Source organism: Thalia democratica, chromosome 4, assembly GCF_965202585.1.
Source record: "Thalia democratica chromosome 4, ktThaDemo2.hap1.1, whole genome shotgun sequence".
NCBI classification, from domain to species: domain Eukaryota; kingdom Metazoa; phylum Chordata; class Thaliacea; order Salpida; family Salpidae; genus Thalia; species Thalia democratica.
In genome coordinates, this window is record NC_139168.1 from 81,075,827 (window position 1) to 81,099,169 (window position 23,343).

The 23,343-nt window shown below is 23.7% G+C and overlaps 1 protein-coding gene across 4 annotated transcripts in view; it reads right to left on the bottom strand.

Annotated features, from left to right (window-relative positions):
• LOC145833957 (uncharacterized) overlaps positions 1-23,343 on the bottom strand; it is a 71,613-nt gene that overhangs the window by 43,445 nt on the left and 4,825 nt on the right. For all 4 annotated transcript variants that reach the window (XM_082941240.1, XM_082941241.1, XM_082941238.1 and 1 more), the window contains exons 3-5: positions 18,552-18,649; positions 10,283-10,464; positions 9,033-9,223 (exon numbers count right to left, since the gene is read on the bottom strand). In XM_082941240.1, coding sequence (XP_082797366.1) covers positions 9,033-9,223; positions 10,283-10,464; positions 18,552-18,649 — 471 coding nt within the window. The remainder of the gene's footprint in view (positions 1-9,032; positions 9,224-10,282; positions 10,465-18,551; positions 18,650-23,343) is intronic.

Consider the following 23,343-nt stretch of genomic DNA (forward strand, 5'->3'; position numbering starts at 1 on the left):
ACTATAGTAAATCAAAAAACAAACAAATATTAAATAATATTGATAATTGAGATAAAAAATGTTAATTTTGATCTTTTTTTTGTAAAAACTGTTTGCTTTCAAACACACTAAAGATAAAATATGTAACATAATAATTAATAGATAATGCAAATTATAGCAAAAACAACCAAGAAAAACATAACAACCTTTAACCCTAGCTATTAATGTTCAGAGATTTTTTTTTCAATTCGCCGGTTTTAAGAAGCAATGCCAAGTTTTAAGTATGATTAATATTTATTTAAAATACACAACATATAACTTGAACGTGAAATTTTGCACCCAAATTATTATTTTTTAATCAAATTAAAATGTTTTGTGTTGAAGTGTTTTAATTGAACAAACGCCAATAATTGTAAGGTAAAAAAAATTAAACTTGAAAGATAAGAAGTATGCTATTTTTTAGAAAAAGAGAAGTTTTCGAAGTCTTTTTCAAAGACTAAACTTAATATATTAAGTGCAAAAATATGTCTAAAAATAAAAATATTTAAAAACAATAGTTTGATATAACATTAACATTCAAGTTTTTTTCTTTTGAATATAAGTAAAAAACTAAGATGAGTATTCAAATTCAAATACACAAAAACTTAAACTTGAATTTTCTTATTTGACCAAGTTGCCGCCTAAACTTTTTGTGCAAACAAAACTTGTAATACGTCAAAAATGTTGTCATAAAACGCCCAAATAGCATGTCAAAAATGTGAACAATGAAAAATAATTTACTACTATTGAATAAAATTGAGTGATTTATGATTAAGACTTAAGGTAAGAAATGAAAATTAAAAGAGAAAATCTCAAAGCTTCATTGTTGAAATATTCAAGGCATTTTCTGTCACTTCTGAGTAAATATTTTGCTACTTTATAACATTTACACTTGGACAAACAAATTTATCTTAAAATACTTTTTTTGTAAAATTAAATAAATATTATGTTACATTTGAGACATCAATAGAAAACAAACAAATTTATCTTAAAATTTCTTATTTTTAACATTTCTACTCTTAACTTTTGTTTGTTTTTGCTTTTTTTTAACAAAATGGATTTTTTTAAACTTGTTAAAGTTTAAAACTGACATAAACCTATTTGTCATATTAAATATAACAGTTTTCTTACTTTTAATAAGAATATGTTTGCTAATGAAGATAAATTTAGGTATTTATTTCAAAACTTTTATTGTTAGCTTTTACAACTGTAACACTCATTGTACTAAATGTCATTGTTTTAAAACTTATAAAAAGCAATAAAATATTTTATCTGAAATTTTATAAGATTTTTACACACTACTAAAACCTATATACAATTTACATATTCACTATTCGAATTTTTATGTTAAATTAATGGTTTTTCAGTAAACGAACAAATCTATCTCAACTAAAAGAGTTTTTTTCAAGTATACTCCAATTTAAATTTTTGTGGATTAAACGACAAAACACATTTATTTATCAAGATTAACATTAATCCCAGCATCAAAGAAGTTTTCCAAAAAAATCAAAAGTTTCCCATGTAAAGTCTGGTGTGAAAATTGAACATTTTGTTAAAAAGATTGATGAGTTTTGAAGATAATTTTGTTTTTTGTGTAAACAATTCACTCAAGTGTCCCCTTTTAAAACAAGAAGTTGTAAATTACAAGTCTTTCAAGTATCTATTCTGTTGAGTTTTGTTATGTAAGCTTTCTTTTACATAAACTAATGACCCTCAAAAACAAAGAACAAAGTATTTTGTAAGGATTGCAAAGTATTTTTTAATGAAGTTTTGTGAAAATTGGCATTTTTGGGAATTTAAAAAGGTTGGTATTGCAAAAACATTATTACTCACCAACCATAAAATATATGTTAAAATAATTAGTTTAAATAAAAACTTAAAATTAAATAGGTAAAAATGTATGGAAACAAAACTTGAAATAGTTTTACAACGATGTTTTAGAAGTTTTGTAAACTTTTGTATTTTATTATGTTTTTTGAAAGTATACCACGAAATACAACCAAGTTAAACTTCAAACAAATAATTTCAACGAATGTTAAAACTTTTCAAAGAATTTGTAGTTAAAATTTAAAAAGACGCGCTACAAAACATTTGGAAAACATCCAAACTCGAAAGGAAACATTTCAATAAAACGTTAAATGTTGTTCTTTCCAAAAATATTACAAGCTTTCCAAATAAAGACGATTTAGCGTAACCAACCGACGCTACAAAAAATCTATTTTTGTAACTAAAGAATAAAACCCTTGTTACTACGAAGCGTTGTTATAAGAAATCCAATTACAAACAAAAGACGTTTTATTACAACTTAATTTGCTGCTACGTAATTTTCAAGTTCAGATATAACGTAACATATTAATATTTGACGTAATATTAAAACGTTTGTGCTTAGAAATTTGTGTAGTTTTAAATTTTACAATAACTTAGCATGTGTCTTTTAGTCATTAGTTTAATTAGGTCTTTAAATAGTAGAATTTGTACAAAAAAGTTATTTTGTAGTTTTATTAAAATAGAATATCGATAAGTTTTATCAAATTTTGATCAACAATAATTAAGGAGTTGTAATATTGGAATATTTTAAACTAAAGTTTATTTTTTGCACACTTAAAAATTGTTAAAATTCGCAAAATACTTTTGTTTAATTAGTAAACAGAGAGGTCATTATAAACTCAAAACAAAAAACATATTGGAAATAGCTTGATTCTCATGATTATTCAGATGATTATGATGTAGTATTCAACAATGTTTGTTGTTGTTTATGACGTAATACTCAAGAATGTTTGTTATTGTTTATACTTGACCTTTTTTCTCACATAAATAAATATATTAATATTTACTTCATAACTGATAATAATAAGCTAAAAATTTAAATTGAACAAACAAAAAAGAATAACTTAAAAATGATGGTTTTATAAGGCATAATATTATTAGTATTTTTGATCTTTTATTAGTAAATTATATTTTTAAAAAGCTATAAAGCTTAAAACAACAAACTTTTTTTTGTATGGTAAATTAAAAAAAAATGATTTTTTTTTATTAATAGTAAAAAAAACAAAAAAATATACAGTTAAATACCACACACAAACCTAAATTGAACATACCCTTAGTTTGCAAATTTTAAACTTTGTTTCAATATGAAAGCTATACAGACGTTATGTATGATTTGACCTTGTTTTCTTGTGTATTATAACATGTTTCTTGTTTAGCATTGAAGTATTGAGCTTGAATATACTACTTATGTAAGTTACTATAACTTGTTTACTACAGCTATAAGTTAATGCAATAAGCTTATCTATATATTTATTGCAATCGTTATTGTACAATGCTCTCATACAATTTACCATGTTTATGTAATTTAATAAGTTTTTATATTAGTATAAGTTTTATATATGTATATTAAAACTAACTGTTGTTTAGTTTTATCTAACATACAAATCATAACTTTTTTTTCAACCCTTTTTTATCATTAAATTTTCACTTTTATTTCTAAAAAGAGTTCTTATTTTTTCAGTACTATAAAAAGTGCAAAAACTTACTTAATTTCAATGACTGGAATATGTTTTTATAATACGTTACATAACATTCTGGAAACCATAAAATCAAAACCAAATGTGACCAGTATTAATTTATTATTACGTCACAATACAACCATTGTCAAAAGCGTGTAGTAAGTCAATATTTTTCACTAGCATGTGACGAATATCTCACAACACTAAAGTTTTTTGACTTCTGCATTCAATTCCTAGTAAAATATTAGGTTAAAACAAATTTTAAATCAATGAATGTATTGTTTAATTAATCAAGTGTTTAGTGGTTAAAATATTTTATAGGATTATGAGATCATATATACCAATATTTTATTTTGTATACCATGTATAGCTTTGTGAATGTTAAAACACATAGAATTTTTGTTATTAGAAACACATATTTTAATCAATGGTTAATTTTTTTGTATTAACTAAGCTTTTACTAGTAGTTAAAAAACGTTTGATAGGTTTACAAAACCACAAAGTGTTTTTATTCTTCATAAAAATTAAAATAGTTGAATAAATATTTGAAAAGATTTAAGACATTCTTAAATAGAAAACATATGTCAATAAATATATTTTAACTGCTAATACTTTGAGCTGTAAAAAACAGGTTTTTAAACAATTAACAAATCATCATATTTTATAGTATTCAACTTTTCTCTAAATAAATTGCTAGAAGCATTTAGATTAATTAAGCTTTTTTTTTTTGATTTATTTGTTATATTTTATTACTACCTATTAATCTCAATAAAAAATTCTGACAGTTAACAGGTTTATGAGATTATAATTTATTACTTTTTTTTAACAAATACTATATTTAATAAAATAAAATTAAAAATACTATGATTAATTTCAACTTTAAGGATTGAACTTGATCTGTTTTGTATTTGTAATTGATAACTAACCAAAAACAAAAAATAATCTATTTTTAAAAGTTTTAAGCTTTTTATAATGTTAAAACATCGTTAAAAAGTGCTTTTATTCAAATTAAAAAGTAAAGTCTATAAAAGTTTATTTTTAAAACTTTTAAATGCTTATTTATTTTAAGTAAAATACCTTTTAATTGTTTCATAAACAAAAAGTAATCTATATACATATAGTGTTTCGTCCTTTTTTTAATTAATTAGTGTTTCATGACATAAAAAGTACATTAACTTAATATGAAAAGTTTTTAACAAAATTTGTACTTTATAGCTAGTTTATCAACTTAATAGCTAGTTTTTAAAATACGGGCATAACTGTAATTTATTTTTGGTAATATTATTCTTGTTATTTTTTGTAATTATTAGATTACAACAAAAAAATATATATCACAAGTTATTAAATAGTTAAATAAAGTATAAGCTTTATGAACAATAAACACAACTCAATAACGTTAACAGTATAAACTAAATACAAAAATATAAGATTCACCCACATACAAATAACATAAAAATAAGTATTGTTGTAATAAAATAACACTCAAAAAATTATCAAAAAATAACTTGAACTTTAAACACATATTAGCAATAAATAAAATACATATATATCTTAGTATGAAACATGTGGGTCACTTGACAACATATTATTGTTTATTTTCTAATAAAACAGGAAGTTATTTGGTATCAACAGCTTTGTTTTTAATCCACCCTATTAATATAACTATTTATTATTAACTATGTTTTTTATCCACCCGTTTAAAAGCATAATTTGATATTTTTTGCGCTTAATTGCTTATAATCTTTTATTTAAATTTTTTAAACCCCTAAAATATTTTAGGTAAAAAAACTAACTTGTATTTTAAGAAAATAGTTTAGTGTTTGAAACATTATATCTTAAAAGATTCTTAGTTTACATATTTCAGTTTTAGTTGAAGTTAGTTATTGCAAAAATATTCTCAAAACTTTTATAGTTTAATTATGTTTCGTGGCTAAGCAAAGCTTTTATATTCAAATTACTGCAATGAAAATAGTTTGAGAAACAAAAAATAACTTTAAATGTTTTTTCATGGCTTTATTGCTTTAAAAGATATGTCTAAGATAAAAAATTTAATAAATCATCGCATAACAGATAATTGTATGGCTGTAAAAAGTTTAAAATTACTTTCAAAAGCGTTCTCATATATATAATTGCTAATAAGCAAAATTAAAGAAAATTTACTTTTTGCTTTAAAAATGTCATATAATAAGATTAATGAACAACAATATAAATTGTGGTACTAAACAAACATACTTATGAGAAAAAAATTTAATTCATGGTTCGATTTTACCATTATTTATGATTTATAATAAATTTTTAGTCATACATAGTTTTATAAATCATTACATGAAAGATAATTTACAATCTCTAATTAAGTTTAATAGCTTTTTGAAAATAATTTATATGGTTATATATATACTTAAAAATGTATATATTACTTAAATTTGTTATTATCATTACAAACGTAAGAAAAAAAATATTTATTTTATAGTTCAATAATAAAAGTTTTTTCTGTTAGTAGATAAAAACTGTTACCAAATGATTTAAACTACTTTTTTTAATTACACATAATTTAGCTTTTTTATATTTTATTGTTTTTTTAAGCCTTAAAATAGCTAAAATAACTTTATGAATCTAAAACAAATAAACAAGATTTAAAACAATTTGAATAACAAGGGCTTTGATACAATCTTAGATTAGTTAACATGTAATGTTTTTACAAAACAAACACAACAATATTACATGTTTCAAATAAAGAGTATCATATATATACCAAAACAGACTTTAAAACTATGAAAACTAAATCGTTTTTTAAGTTTTCTATTTAAATTTTGTAGTTCCTCATTCTGAAGTTTAGAATCTGTCTATATTAAAATTACGAACTTTTTACCTTTCAGAAGGTAAAATAAAACGTACATAGATAAAAAATCACACCATACTATATATAATACGTAAATAAATCATGTGTTGAATTATTATCACTCAAAAACTGAGTTTCGATCTAAAACACCAAAAATAGTGTGTTTTGTTTATTTTCTGTTTGTTCAAACAATTTACAAAAAGTTCATGACACTTAGAAGCAAACATAAAGTCGAAATTTTCTGTAGAAGGTAAATATGCACTGAGTATATAAAAAAGTGTCTCTTTAAATTAATTACTTACCCTTTGAGGAAAAAAAGTGGTAAAAAAGTGGAAAATCACTGTTTAGTTGTTTAAACAAGTATTATGTATTCAAGGCTATTGAAAATGGCTAAATACAAGTTTTTTAATCAGGGAAATCTTTGAATATTGAAAAACTTTTAAAAAAGCACGTTTTATACCTGCTATAAGCTAAAACAAATGTTGAACAACTTTGGACAGTTTAAGATTTATCAGAAAACTTGTAATTTTTGTTAATATATCAAATACAAGTATCCTGTGTAGCTAGCTACCCACACATAGATTAGTAACTGGTGAAAATATACGAAGCCTCACGTACAATACACAGTTTTTAAGGTAATTTTGTGAGAAAACTTCTACTCGGTTAAATGTGTGTGTTTGCCTACTGGCTTAAAAGATTCATTTTTTGTGTCATTTCAACTTATTTGACTTGATTTACTATTGTTGGCATATTTAGACAGCTTATAAAAAAAGGACTTTTTTCTAATTTTAGTTTTAAAAAAATTTCAAAAAAAGATGTTATAAAATAACAAAAAATATATTATAATTTTAGTTAATAATGACAAGTTGTTTTAAATGTCAAATTAAATTAATATTAGCTAGTGTACATTACTAATTTCAAACTTTTGTCCTTTTAATCTATTCCCTTGATGATTACCTTATTATTAAAAATGTGAATAATAATACACTTGTAGTTGTGTAATATTACAAATTATTTAACTAAAACTTTCTCATCATTTTGTTTATTTATCAGCATTAAATTAAACTATTAATTATATTTTTTACTTAAAAGCTAAACTAAAGTTTTAAATTAACCACAATAGATTTTCCCACCAACTATTATTTATCTAATTCAACAAACTTAACTTTGGTGGTCTGTTCACTCATAAGCCAGAAAGGATTATCAAAAGTGTTGTATTACGTTATGTGAAGCTTGAATTTTGCCCTTTATTTAATCCCCTATTGATAGATATACGTATTACAAACATATATGTGTTGATTGCATGTGTATATTTTCACATGTATTTTAATACTGGTCAAAAAGTTTACTATTTTATTACAGTTTAAAAATTAACAGTTTTAATTGAAAGTATTGTAGTTTTATACAACTTAAGTAAACGAAAATAAATTTATTGAATAGTTTTTCAGTATTAAAGAACTATCGTATGTACAAAATTAATTAAAGTATAATATAATTAACTCAAAAATACTAATATTTTAAACTTTAGCGTGTGTCAGGATAAAGTTGCAAAAGTTTAGCAAAAATAATTTATTTTTGTGAGTTCAAACTCTTGTCGTTTAATCGATTTGCTCAAAGTTGCGTCTCGTGTATATTACTGACAGCAAGTTAGAGTTCAAATTTTTACAACCAATTATTTTTCAAACTTCTGTCTCGTTTATATTATTGAATGTAAGTTAAAGTTCAAATGTTTATAACAATTAGTTTTCAAACTCATGTCTAGTATTTATTGACTTTTTTCCCATTACCAGTTTGTAGCTGTTTACTTGTTTAATCGTTTATTTTGAGACGGAGAAAATCTTTTAGAAGCGTTTGTCTCAAAAACCATAAAACTAGTTTAGCTGATTTTTTAAATTTTATTAAGAATATACTGAACCACTCTTTTTTCAAACTTAAAGTATATTTTGAAAAGTCAACCATAAAAATATCAGCATCTAACAAAATATCATTTCACTTAACAGAACTCAACAAACTTTGAATACTAATCAACCATCAATAATATACTAATATAAGTAATTAAAATTTTATATATTTTTTAGATACATATATACCAACAAATAAACAAACCAATAAGTCCCAATTTCTTGATTTGCCTCATTTTATATACAAATAAACAAATAATCAACTCATTTATGACTGCTTATAAAAAATTTAATAAACGTATAAATTTATACAAATATGTACAAAAAAATATATATAATAATTAAAATAAACAAACAAACCGATTAATCCTAATTTCTTCAGTACCCTTATATTAATTTTTTTAATACTTATTACAAATAAACAAACAAACTGATTAGTCCCAATTTCTTCAGTTCTCTCATATTAATTTTTTTAATTATTTATTATAAACAAACAAACCAATTAATCCCAATTTCTTCAGTTCCGTCATTTTATATATTATTTTTTAATACAAATAAAACAAATTAACCAATTAATCCCAATTTCTTCAGTCCCTCACTATGTATACAAATAAATAAACAAATAAATACTTCATTTTTATACGCTTATAAACCTACATACATATAAATACTATAGTTTTAATACAAATAAAACAAACAAACCAATTAATCCTAAATTCTTCAGTTCCCTCATATTAAATTTTTAATATATATTATAAACAAACAAACCAATCAATCCCAATTTCTTCAGTTCCCTCATCCTGCAACTTTCCACTGTCACGTTGCCGACCGCTTGTCCTGATTGCTGGGTCTGCGTCTCCGGGGCCTTCATCCGTTCCTCCAACATCAATCTGTCCACCCAGTGAACCATGTTGGCCAGGTTGGAGGTGACCAGGTCTCTTTGTAAGGATATTGAAGTGCTGTGACAGATAAGGTGAATTTGTATAAAAGAACTTACATTGTAATAAGATTGAGACTATATATATAAATATAATATAGATATCTACACAGTAAACTACTATTGAGGGGTATTGAGTTGCTGTAAAGATAAATAAAGATTTTTAAAATAGATGTCTCTAGCATAAATTGTAGCATATATTATTTGCTGGAAAGTTTATATAAATGTTTAAAGTTTTTTAGCGTAGCTAAACTAAAAGCTCTTTTTAAACGGTATGAAACTGTTGCAATGATCGTTTTCATTAACAATCTAACTTTTACATGTTTATAGTCACTAACGACTTTTTTTAGGCTAGACGTGATTTTTAAATAACAAAAAACATTTTAAGGGTGTGAAGAGTTATGCTATAAACATTCGTGACTAGAAATAAATTTAAAAAATAGATTTTGTACAAACGTAGACATTTTCTAAGAAAAACTGTCGTAAACTGTAGCCGTTTTTAAAATTCCAGACAAAAAATATTCGTTTAATCTTTAATTTTAGGTCGTCAAAAATTTTTCCAGACTTGATTTTTTTTTATAAAATTATTTTTAGTAAAAGCGTGGAAGTTTTTTGAATATATTTGCATAATTAAATTCCATAAAAAAATTTAACTTATAATTTGGAAAAACCTTTATTAGCCAAAAAACGAATACAATTAGCTTATTTTCAATATGTTTAAGACTAAGTTTAAATATAAGTAATTTCGAATTTAAACCTGTTAAGGAATAAAAACAGAAAACTATTACATTTTTTGAGTTTCTTCGTCAAATAAAAAAGAAAAAAGTTGTAACTATAAGCTAAAAAATACGTACTCGTAACAAAGCTTACATCTGGAAAATGTAATAAGACCTATAAACTTCGAAACAATTTCTACTATTTTAAAAATATAAAAACATAATATTTTTTTTTTTTAATAATTTAACTTACACATTACACAGTTTATATCTGGAGAATGTAATCAAATGGATGCACTTCATTACAAGTTCTATCAGTTTAGTGCTTAAAATACTAATATAAATATTCAAAAAATTAAACTTACTCATTACAGAGTTTGTATCTTGAGAATGTAATCAAGTCAATACACTTCATTACAAGCTCTATCAATTTAGTAGATGCACTTCTGAATTGCGAGTATATGTTCTTGTCTACCAATGCGTTAAGGTATATGTAAGATATCGTGAATTCCTTCTTGAGATTTTCTAATTTGTCTTTGTCTGTGTCCTAGAAAAGAATTGTTAGTTATTGTTTAAAGAATATTCAATCTGTTATAGCATATTTGTATGCTGTTGTAAACAAAACTATAAAGAGTATAAATAGTTTATTTATACGAATAAATCTTTACAAAAAGTTCTAACCAATCTTTGTTAGTTTTAGAAAAAACTAATTAAATTAAATTAAAAGATTTTTCTAAGTCAAAAAGAGTATAGATGTATTAGATGTCCAGTTATTTGATACAAAATAAACATACAAATAAAACTTTACAAAAAATTCTAATCAAGCTTTGTTAATTTTAAAAAATAACAAAATAAAATTTCAAAGATATATTGTTTTTATTTGAAAATAGATAGAGAGAGTATAGATGCACTTTAAATAGTGATACTTGACACAAAATAAACGTTTATGTTTATATTTATATCAGATTGTTTATAAACAATAGGGTATGAGGTTTACAACTTCAAAGCTGTTTTTTATTTTAAACAGACTAATCTTTTTATAAACAAATAAAATTTAAAATATTTCACGGTATTAGATGAAAGAAACATAAACGCGTTAATCAACATAAATAAACATTGCAGGAAAAACAATACAGTGTAGAAAAGCATAAAGATTTTGTTTATTTATAGTACCAAAAATTAGACTTCCAAGTAATAAACAAAACTTTTCCTTTATTTCTCTAATAAAAAGTATGATGTTTTTTTAAGTTTATTAAGGCTATTTTAGGCATCAATTTTTGTTTTTTTTTTTTTGAAGCAGTCAACGTTTTTTTTTATTTTGTCAACAAAACTATAAAAAACAAACCTCAAAAGATTATTAGCACAATATTGTCGTTTTTTATTCTAATACACGGATATGTGTTTTTTGTGTCAGGCTTAAACTTGAATAGACAGATTTAATTCTATATTTAGAAATAAAATAACGGAAATCAAATTAAATCTGTGTATTTATAAGGCAATACGTATAACACAAAAACAACAAAGTTAGATTTTTTTTCAAATATACAGATATTAATACAGTTTTATCAACTTCAAAAAAACTTTAGTTTAAGGAAATAGTTTAATAAATTTTATTTAGTGCTTTTCATATAAAAAAATAAATTAATGTCCTGGTTATTAAAATAATTTACAATAAACTTAAAACGCAAATGTTGTTTTAATCACTATTTAAAGCTTTTGTTGTATTTGTATTAACTTAAGTATGAAACAAAACGGTTTAGTTTTATTTATAGCACCAAAGCGGAAATAAAATCAACCCAATGTTTTCACAAGTTGAATACAATAATACTAGTTGAAAGTTAAGGAGAAAATAAACAATATGCTTTTTAACCTGGCCATGTAGTGCTAGTATTGAGAAATAGATAAAATGCTTTTTTAATTGAAACAAATAACGAAATCTCAATGGTTTTGGGATTCAAGTGCTCTTAAGTGGACAATAAAAACAATTAATATTTTTCAAGCAAACACTAAAAGGAAGTTTAAAAATTGTTCCTGGTGATAGAATTTTAAAAAACTTTATTGATATTTACCAATAGAAGAAAAAATTATTTTATTATATCAAATACGGAAAAAGTCAATAAATATGTAAGTATTTTTTTGATTTCTTAAATAAAGAATAACGTACCAAGAAAATACTTAATAAACCTTTATTAAACAAAATGAGAAACATACACCAAAGTGTGAAAATAGTTGAATTAAATAATAACGCAAAACGTCTTCAAAGGAATATTTAATTTTTTAACAACAGGTCCATTAAAATGGGTTGGTCAAAACGAGCATGATTTTCGAATTAAGTGGTAAGAAAATAAACGCAGACGTTATGTAGAAACAAGTTAATTTATTATGCCATAGGTCAGTGACTTAAACACGTGAAAGTCTGATACGTATTAAAATGAGGTCAGAAAAAAATCCATTAAAAACCATAAAAGTCCTGGTTTGCATTATTCATTTATTTTCTTTAATATTAGGAATAAAACTGTAAGTCAAAAATTCAGATTTATATATAAACAGCATTATAACTTTTTAAATTTACTTTTCCTTTTTTTATAGATACTAAAATTAAAGCCGGTTAACAAAATATCCTTGAAAAAATGTTCAAACAACATACGTTTTCTTAAAGATTAACCCTCACAAACCAGATCTAACAGCTTAAAAGAGTAAAAATAAATTTTCTCTGAAGCCCGCTTAGAGGTCACTGTTGAAATTTAACGTAATGACACTTTTATTTTGTCACGCTTCTAAAAGGGGTCGCAGGTCAAACCTCGAAGTTTGTCAATAAAGTTTGTTAAACTTCAAATAGTTGCTTTAAATCATGATTACGATTTAAATGGTTGAAATTATGATTAATTTTACATATTTGTAGACATAATTTAACTTGGGAAATTGTAATATTGTTCATATATGTATGTTATTTAGTACATTATATTTAATGTCAAGTTTTAAAAGGGGTTAGAGGTCAAAACTTTAAGTTTGCCGCCTGTCGCTTGATAAATTTTCTTCATTGATTTTCCAGTATATTAGCCAGCATATTAGAGTTCAAACTGTCTTTATTGATATTTTTAAAGTTTAATATTTTAGCTTACAGGAAATTTTGTCACTTTTCTTTGAGTTAGATATTTTTTTTCATTTTCTATGCTGGCAATACAGTTCTTATTGAGTTCTGGTTTAAAACTTGTGTGCTTTTTTTTGAATAAAGCTTAATAGTTGTGACTTAATAATAGCTTTTACAGCATTTTAACATTAACTTGAAACAACACTGAATAAAATTTAAATTAGTCTTTTTTATTTAAGAATTGACTGACATTAGTTGATGTGGTTCTTTTAAAACCCATAAAATTTGTTTTCACTTTTTTTCTTGATCTAACATAAACTTCGATGCATACTTCTCTATGACGCACTTGCAAATTGCTTATTAAGTTTTCAATTGACTTTTGCATGAGCTTTGATTCTATTATGGCTCTTACAATAATTAAGAAGTTTCAAGTATAGAACACAAACAACTTTTAAGATTTTTTAAAAACTTTTAAGTTTTTACATGATAGTTACTTGATAAGTTTAGGAAGTGAGTAATGCTTTAACCAGGATTGACTTGAAAGTTGATTATGATTAGTTACTAAGTGTAGTTGAAATGAACCTTAAACTATTTTTTAAACAGTGGTTTTACCTTAAAACTTTTTTATGGCTTTAAAATATTTATATTTAACCAAAGTACAAAGTTATATATACTATATGATTTATGCTAGCCTAACTTGAAAAAAAAAACTATTGTTAGTAAATTAACATAAAACTAATGATTACTTCATAACTAGATTAGGTAATTTAGATTATTTTCTCAAAACTGTTTTTATCATTAAACTTATCAGATAACCAGTGGAAATGACTCACTTATATTTTACTTTAAAATGTTTTTTTAACACTAATGATGCATTAGTTTATCTAGAAACTTGTGATAAGCATTTTAGCATTACAAATTAGTGTGTTTATACAGCAAATAAGCAACGTTTAAACCTGAATAATATGTTTCAATTAGTATTAATACTTTATTTCTTTCACTATAACTCTTTTAATGTCAAAAATTTTAATAGATTTTAAAAAGTCAAAGCAGTTGTTAATTTAAGTTAACATTTCTTTTTACTATACCAAATTATTAAAAAATATATCTTTTATAGCTAACTTATAAAATTTGTTTGCAAAAACCCGCAAAACAATACTGTTTGATTTTTCTATTTAAGCTACAAAATTTCAAATAAACTGTTTTACAGAATTCTAATTTAGCTCCTAAATTCAAAACTAGTTCATAATTCTTTTTATAGACTATTACTTCTACAATCACATAAGAATACATTTCAAAACATGAAGTTTAAATCCGAGGAATTAAACTTCAAACACAATGAATTAGGCCAGCAGTAACAACAAAATGAATGTAGAAGCACTTAGCGATTGAACAAACAAGATTGTAGTAACAATGTATAAAAACAGCTGTTACTTTGAATAAAATACATTGCTGCTAAATAACAGATTGCTACAATTGATTACAACCCTTTGCAGAATATTGTGTATTTTAACAACAGTAAATTTCATACTTTCTTGGCTGTATTTAAACATTGAACAAACAAGAAAGTTGAAATTAAAAAATACAGCTTGAATAGATTGCGACAGCTTATTAAAGTGAAGTTCCTTACAAAAGTGGGTACTTTTCAAAAGCAATAAAAGATTTTCTTACAAGTTTTCAGCTGTATTAAGAGATCAAACAAAAATTTAGAAACAATAAAGAAATAACAGCTGTTTGATGTTTAAACACATGTGTACTAGGTACTTCAATAAAAAGAATATCATAAAAACTACAAGTACAAAATTTTAAAAATAATCACAGTTGTTTAATACAATGCTGGCAGATAACTATATAGATATACAAGTAATAAAGATACAAGTGATTTTAAACAACCTGTTTAAACGGATGCAAATTTTGTAAAAAGAATACAATACAAATGAGTCTTTGAGTTTCATTCAACACAGAATGCCTAAACAAACAATAAAAGTGTGAAAACAGCTGCTAAAAAAACACTCGTCAAGATTGTAATAAAATAATTTGAAAAAATATAAAAATCATTATTCACCTGGCTTTTGTAATTAGGGTAAAATCTTTACACCACTGTGCAAGTTTATAAAAAAACAGAAACAATTTAAAAAATACACTTTTAGCTGCACCTTTTTGTGAACCTAAATGAGTTATAAACTTTGAAATTAAAACAATGACAACTACTTATCACCACATGAAATAGCATTAATTTAGTAGCTGACCTTGACTGATTCTTCAACAGGAAAAAATCATTTATCTATTTTTTTACAATATAACTAGAAACATTGCTACAAAAACCGTTATAATCAAGTTACAGAAGCTTTTACGATGTAATTTTTAAAAAAATTAGGTCGTTTAGGTCACATGTTTAAGTAATTAGGAGTTGTTCAACCATGACTAAAAGATGTTTATGCACGAATTTCGTAACCCTGAGAAAAAATGTTAAAAAAATGTAATTTTTTGTTTTTTTTACACTTTTAAAAGGTATAAATAAAATCTCTTTAATGTAATTAGTTTATAAAATTAAAGCTAAATAATGCATTGATAGAAATTAAAAATTACGATAATTTATCTTAACTCAGTTGAAAAGGTTTACATCTTAAAGTGATGAACTTTTTTCAAGCAAGACTAATAGTGTTTCTTTTACAGAATTTTGAACGCTGAGAATAAAAGCCATATTAATAAGAATAGAAGTTAAAAATTCTGATGTAAGAACTTCAAATATTTTAAACCCTGTGAAAATATGCTTTACAGGTAATAAAAAAGTTATTATAACATTTGTAGTTAATTTGTAATATTTTTAAAAGACTAGAAAAACTATTTTAATAACTTTCAGCAAAATTAATAAAACTAACATGTTAAAAACAATTTTTAAAACCAATCCATTTTGCTATTTTCTTTTGTTTTAAAATAAATTAAACTAGTTAGAAGTTTCCACATGTGTTAACTGAGTAAATGTATTGGATATTTTTACAAAAAAGTTTACCAGAATATAGTAAAACAAACAAATATTTTTTAAGTATTACAAAAAAAAAGTCACTTAGATAATGATAAAACAAACAACTAAGTGACAATAATGACAAAATGAACACACCTGCGCAAAAGAAGTCATTACAATTTTTATCTAATTTGTGTTTTTATAGCTGTAAAGTAATTGAAAAATAAAGGGTTCGGTTTTGTACTAAAAATTTAAGAAAATCTTTTAGAGTTAAATTATAAAGAGTTTACGAGAATAACATTTTTAAGTAAGAGAAAACGAGTGTTTTTTTTTAAACTTTTATGAGAATAATTTACATGTTAAATTTGTATCAGAGTTTACTAGGACAAAGTTTATAACTAATATACTTTTCAACAATTATTTTTCAACAACAAACTTTTTACACGTTAAAAAATAAACTTCCGCCGAAACTTTCAAGTGCTTAAAGTTTTTCATTTAACTATTTCAAGTGAAAACTTTATAAGTGAAATTTTTTATTTGAAAATATTGTTGTGCAGGTGAAAAAGAATATGAAATAAGTTGTCGAAAATATTTAATCATGTTCAAAATATTGATGTTAAACTGAGAAAAAAATATACATATATATCAAACAAAACTAATATCAAAATTGTTTTAAACTTCCAGCGGTATAAGTTTGTAAAAAAGTTAAACTGTTTCCATTATTTCAACAACTTATCACAAATTTTAAATTCAAACAAAGATTATCACAGCTTTAATGAATCATAATCTTAAACCTAGAATGTGACGTATTTTATAACAACTGTTTAGAACTAATATGAATCATAATAATTGTTAGTATATATACTTGTTTTATTTTCTTTAAAATATACTTTATGAAAGATTTAAACAGAAGAAGAAATACTTTGAAAAAGTTAAATTCCATGTTTTTAGTATTTATTTCATTATTTCTTTTAAATTAGAAAGCACCAAACAAATTAAATTAATTTAGTTTTGATTTTAGACTTAATACTGTAATCATTATTTTAAAACTTTAAGCTTATTTTAAAAGTGAATGTTTGAAAAAAATAACTGTTTAAATAAGACTTAAATTTTTTTTTTAAATACTTAGTCTATTTCTGTTTACAACTGTTAAATTTTGTTGGTGTCTTTGTTTTGCAGACCTTTTGTATAATAAAACTTTTAAATATTGTTTTAAAATTAATAAACAACTAACTTAAAAAAAACAGCAATTAATTGGTAATAACAGCTTAAAGTAAAATTATAATTCAAAGTTTTAAAAATGATAAATTAAGTAAAAATTGTTTTTATGTAAAAGGTAAACAATCTTTATAAGATGATGATAAATTAGCTGTTTTATTTGAACAGAAAATTAAGATTTGTACGGCTTAATTAATTGATTTGTTGTGTAAAAATGATTAAAAGATTTGTTGAAAACTAACCATTTAAACTGTTAAGGAAGTAGCAATAATCAGATTTAAATAAACTTTTGTCAGTTAAGAAGCAAAAATAAAAACAAGTTGAAAGAGAAAAAACTAACAAAAGGATTTACTACGATGACATTTAAAAACTTGATATATAAATCAAAGTATAAATTTAGATAAAAAAGTCTTAAGATGGCATACAGAGAAAGCAGTACTAGAAAAAAAATAAATAAATTCAATAAAAATTTTACAGTTAAATTTGTAGTATAACTAAAAAAAGAAACTAAGGTTTAGAACACTACATTATAAAGTGTATATGAAAACTTTTTTTTATACCAAGCACAAATATCACCTTTTAAAAGATGTAATTAAAACTTTTAAAAAAGCAGCAACAACTTTATTACAACTTAAACATTTTATGATTTTTAATTTTTTCATAAAACTTTATAGTCACATTAAACTGTGTGAGCAATTTAAATGTGAACTTAAGTTGAAACGTAGCCTAAGGGCTAAAATTACTTTTGTGTTTTGTTTAAAGTTTTCTCAAACTTTTTGTATAAAATTCACACAAAACACTATGACCTAGTTATAACACAATAGAAAACAATTTTTATTGTTTAAAACCAATGACTTTTGTACATAAATTGACTTTTTAACCTAGTTTAAACACTTAAACGTTTAAAAGCTCAAACTTTACTGAATTTACTGATAATGAAGTTGACTTATGTACAATTTTATTATTATAACTTATATTAAGCTTTTAAAAATAATGTGTAAATTTCACTTTAACTATTTTTAGGTTTAAAAAAATGTATAGTATAAACTTCAAAACTTGATTACAGACAATATAATAAATTAAAGCATTTAAGTGTCTACATTAACAAAAGAAAAACTAACAAAACACAAAGGTAGTTTTGATATTATCTAATTTTAAGAACAAAAAACTATACATAATTTTGCTGAAGGTCTTAAAAGAAAACAAACTATGACAATGTAAAAAATAAATGAGAGAAATATCACTTAATTTATTCATTATTTTAATAAAATTTTAGGGAAAAATACTTAAAAACCATATGTCAATAGAGTATAACTTGATAAAAACTGTTTATAATTGTAAAGATATTTTAATAACTAACTTTTTTAGGTTGGGAGTCATTGTTGGAGACTTTGTTCAAATCTTCTATGCTAGACGAGTTTGAATTGTTTTTGTAACCCTTGTCTTTACTCCTGACACCTATTAATAAAATATTTACTTAAAAATTACTTCTTATTGTCTTATATTTATAAACATATTCTAAAATATTAAACCAAAAAATAGTTGAAGACAAATTTGTAGATGTATTTATTTTTTAACTTTTTCAAAATATACTTGGTAACATAAATAGAAAAAAATAACATGCATTACTACATTTACCATTCAAATTTTCATCGCTTATAAAAACATAAATGAAAATAAATTTTAGTTGCATACATGGATTTAAGTTAATTTATCAACAAAAAAATTTTGCGTAAATCAAAATACATACACTTACATTTGTAAGTAGCATATAATTACAACATTAAACCTAGGAAGAAAAAAGAATCAAGAGAATTCATGTTTAACAAAATTTTAATAAAAGCGATAAAAAAAAAATTAAATAAAAGCATTTGTTTAAAGTTTAAAAATAAAGTTTTTAATAAGTAAGTTAGCAAGGTTAAAAAAAGATATTGTACTCATATTTTATATAAAAGTTATAGGTAGCTCAAACTCTGATAAGGTATTGTTAAAAATTAAAGTTTTAATAAGACTTTGGAAACTAAGCTAAAAGGACCATCTGTACAAATGGAAGGATAAAACTTTAATGAAACCACAGGATAATAATTTAAAAGATGGTATATTCAAATTTTATAAAGAATTTCTTTATACATATTTAATTTTCATAAAATATTCAAAATTTGTCTATAATTGGCTCTAAAGTCGAAACTTATACAGACTAACCAGATTAAAAGTTACACTGTATTCAAATTTTTCTTTAATTTTTTTTTTATAGATTTTTATTTGGAGTTTTATTGAAAAAAGATTTGGCTTTGAACTCAAAACTTAAGATAAAAATATCGACCCGAAAAGTCAAGCCTTTAAAAAGCTTTCAGACTTGAAAAAAACCACAAATTGCTAGTTGTGGCTTAATTTTTCGAGTTTCCAGCAATTTTGATAGACAGGTTTATTAGTGATATAATTTACATAAGTACATTTTAATAATTTCATAAGTTCGTAACTGAACAAATTTAAAATGAATAATTTTTTGTAAAAGTAAAGCTTTCAAAGTATTGAAGCAATAAACTTGTTGCATAAAATTTACAAAAAATAAGAATTGGAAAGATATAAAAACACTGTTATATATTGTACTAACTTACATAACATTATACGAATAGTTTATTAGTCACGCAATTTGTGACCACGAAAAATTAACTTCAGCAATTTAAAACCCAACTAATGGTGGGTATTTGACCAGAAATTACACGAAAATTTGAGAAAATTTTCAACGTAATTTGTAGTTGACAAAGTTGGCTAACTATTTTTTGAGGTTTTGAACTGATCTAAGAAACAAATTTGTATCAAACTAGCTTACATGAGTTTAATGTAATAATCTAAAGCCACAAATTGAGACTAAATTTAACAATCTTAGCAATTTATGATCAAATAAATGAGATGTATGTGACCATAACTTAAATTTACGAAATTTATAAAGAAATTGTCCAACAAATGAGTTTTTGTTAACAAACATTATTTGTAATATAATTTAACAACTGCTTAGTAATAAATAATAACCAACATACTTTGTCAGTTTTGGAATAATTTTTCAAATATACTAATGAAAATAATAACAATAACTGTTTGATTTTGGCATTTAAAACAATGAATAATGTAGTGTGTACAGATTTGGTACAGATAGTCATAGAAAACATTTTCATGCAAAATTCACACTCAAAACTTTAAAAACTTTGACATTTAGTCTTAAACAAATTTCGCTGAAAGTCCGCAGACAGTGAAAAATTTAATTTGTTCCAATAAAACAAGCCAAGTAAGACAAAGTTTGAATTTTACAGAAGGGTTTGAATGCAGCAGACTTGTAGGTGAATTTAATTCGTTTTATAAATTTTTGCATGATAATAAGGCTGAAAGCAGTGGAAAACTTTGCAAAATTAAATTAAAACAAATATTATAACATTTTTACAGGTTTAAGAAGATGCTTTTAGGGACAAGTTTTTATCAAAAAACATATAAAAGTATGTGGCAATCAGTTTAGATAGTTTTTTAACAAATAGCTAAAAACTTTATGATGAGTACTTTTTTTAAACTTTGCATTTAGTTTACTTTAGCAAGAAAACAAAATAAAATCACGATGAAATGTATAAGAAGTTCACAGGAAAAACGTCATATCAATCTTAATTCGTCCGCTAAGCTAATTATGACGCAATAAGGGTTTGATAATGACGTCACAACAAAGCTTTAAAGTCAAGATTGAGTATAGTAAGTAGTAATTATTAATGAACATTTTAAGAAACTTGAAATACTAAAAAATTATAAACAATTTACAATTAACAATGTATATACTATATATAAACGAAATTCAAATAAATATTTTTTTTAAGTATTTGTACAAGTATAACACAAAACCTGAATAAAGTTTTATTTATGAGGATCACACGTTATATGTTGACAATTTTAAAACTTAAAAAGGAAACAAGAGTTTATTTAAACAAACATAAACTAGTTGTATTAAAAATAAACATAGGAGCTACTACTCACAAACTTAGTTACTAATTATAATTTTTATTTATGTGAAGGCTTGCTAGATTAAGTTATTAGAAGAACGTTTTTAAACTTTGAACTTAATATCACCATAAATCATGACTTACTAAACATAAATATAAACTTAATGAGGTAGTTACAAATATTTTGTATATACAACTTAGTTTCATGTGCTTCTTATTTATAATTATAGAGTTTTAAAGGTTAAAACACTTACGCTAGAATAAATACAATTGAGCAACAAGATAATAACAGCTCATCTTATAACAAAAAGAAAATAACTTTATCAACAATAGGTTCAAAAATTAAAAATTTTGAGAAATTTAGTTATAATGTAATAATTGTTTGCTTTCTCTTACTAAAAGATTACCCAGTATTTATAACATAAAAAAAACTATTAACCTGCTATACAGGTATTTCTTCTTTTATGCTTGTTCTCATTTAAAGCAGCAATAGGCCTTTGAAGTCTGATAACTTTATTTACTATTTTTTTAAACATCTCACAATATTATACAAGCATTAAATATTTAGACTAAAGTGATTCTGTAAAACGTACTAAGCATATATCTAACAAATAATAAAGTTCTACATACTCTATAAATTAACACACTAAAAAATTTAGCCAGTACTTTTTTACTTGTAAAAGTAAATTTAAAATAAAGTTAATCTTGTAGTCTTGTTCAGCTAACTTTTTCTTCTTTTTTTGGAACATTTACTTAATTTTTAATTGAAAATGACAGGAAAATTTGAATGCTGCCGATGGCATTTTACTTTAAGCTCAAAGTGGATCATTAAATATTAAAACTTTTCACTCAAAAGTATGCTGCAAATGTATTTTTTCATTTGTGTATTACTTTGAGAAAGTTTTTTTCTAGACTTTAAGCTAAAGAAAACAAATATTTGAGAAAAATAAGTTTGTGCATCTTACTTTTGACTGTTTTAAAGTTGTAACAAAAATTAATTACTCTGCTTTGTTGGGCAGTAAACAAACAATTAGGCTTATTTTCAACTAAAAACTTTACTTTTAAAATTTTGAACTCAGTAACACTTTATGAAAAGTTTTAAGATTAAAAACTCTCTTTTATACTTTACTTTCTATCTAAGTAGAACTAAAAAAAATCTTGCATGAGATTTATTTTCAATATCTTTTCGCTCGAACAAACTTTATAGACACTTTTTCGCTATTTTTACTTTAAAAGTCAATTTGAAGACATTTAACTCAGAGAAAGCATATAATAATTAAAGTAAAACTTTTTTACTACCAAATAAAATACATATAGTTGGAAACTTAAGATTTTCATTTTAATACAGCTATCTCAACAAGATTCAAGTATACTGCAACTCTTCCTTGTTTAGTAACTAAAAACTTTTACCTTTTTTTATTTGAATTAAAAAACTCATTTTAAACATGACCTTTAACTTTAAATGTTTTTTGGCATCTTGGCATGAAATCCATCCTAATTTTCAATTAAATTTAGTCAGTCAAATCAAGCAAAACTGAGTGAAATCTATGTTGCCAAAACCTTTGCGCTAAATTAAACTTTTAGCACTAAAATTACAAACTAATTAACACTTTCCACTTAAATTGCAAAAAAAAACTTTAGTTTTCTTCAATCCTGACCACATTTTTCCTTAAAAACTTATTTAAAGAACAAAACCTACTCTTTCACTTAAAAATTACTGTAAATCACTTAACACCTTAACACTTTTTTCCTTCTGTAAAAACATAAAAAACAAACAAGATCTTTCTCAAAGCCAAAACACTTTTTTGCATGAGCTAACTTACAAATTTCACACTTTATCTGCGAAATCACTTAACACTTTTTCTACAGTCTAAAAGCTTGTTAAAACAAACAAGAAGTAAATAAAACAAACAAAGCGCACAGGTGAAGTCAGTGCACCTAGGAAACAGATCAATTAACATGCAGAAGAAAAAATCTCTCTTTCGCTCCGATGCAAAAGTTTGTGAATTTTTTATTAGTTCCTATTTCGTTTGTTTAAAGCGTTCAGATTAGAAAGCTTTCTAAGTGTTGAGTTCTAAGTTGCTGTACTTGTTTAAAGCTTATTGTTTTGTTTGGGATTAGAATGGCTAAAAAATTATTAGTACTGCAATAAAAAAGCTACCTTAGTTTTTA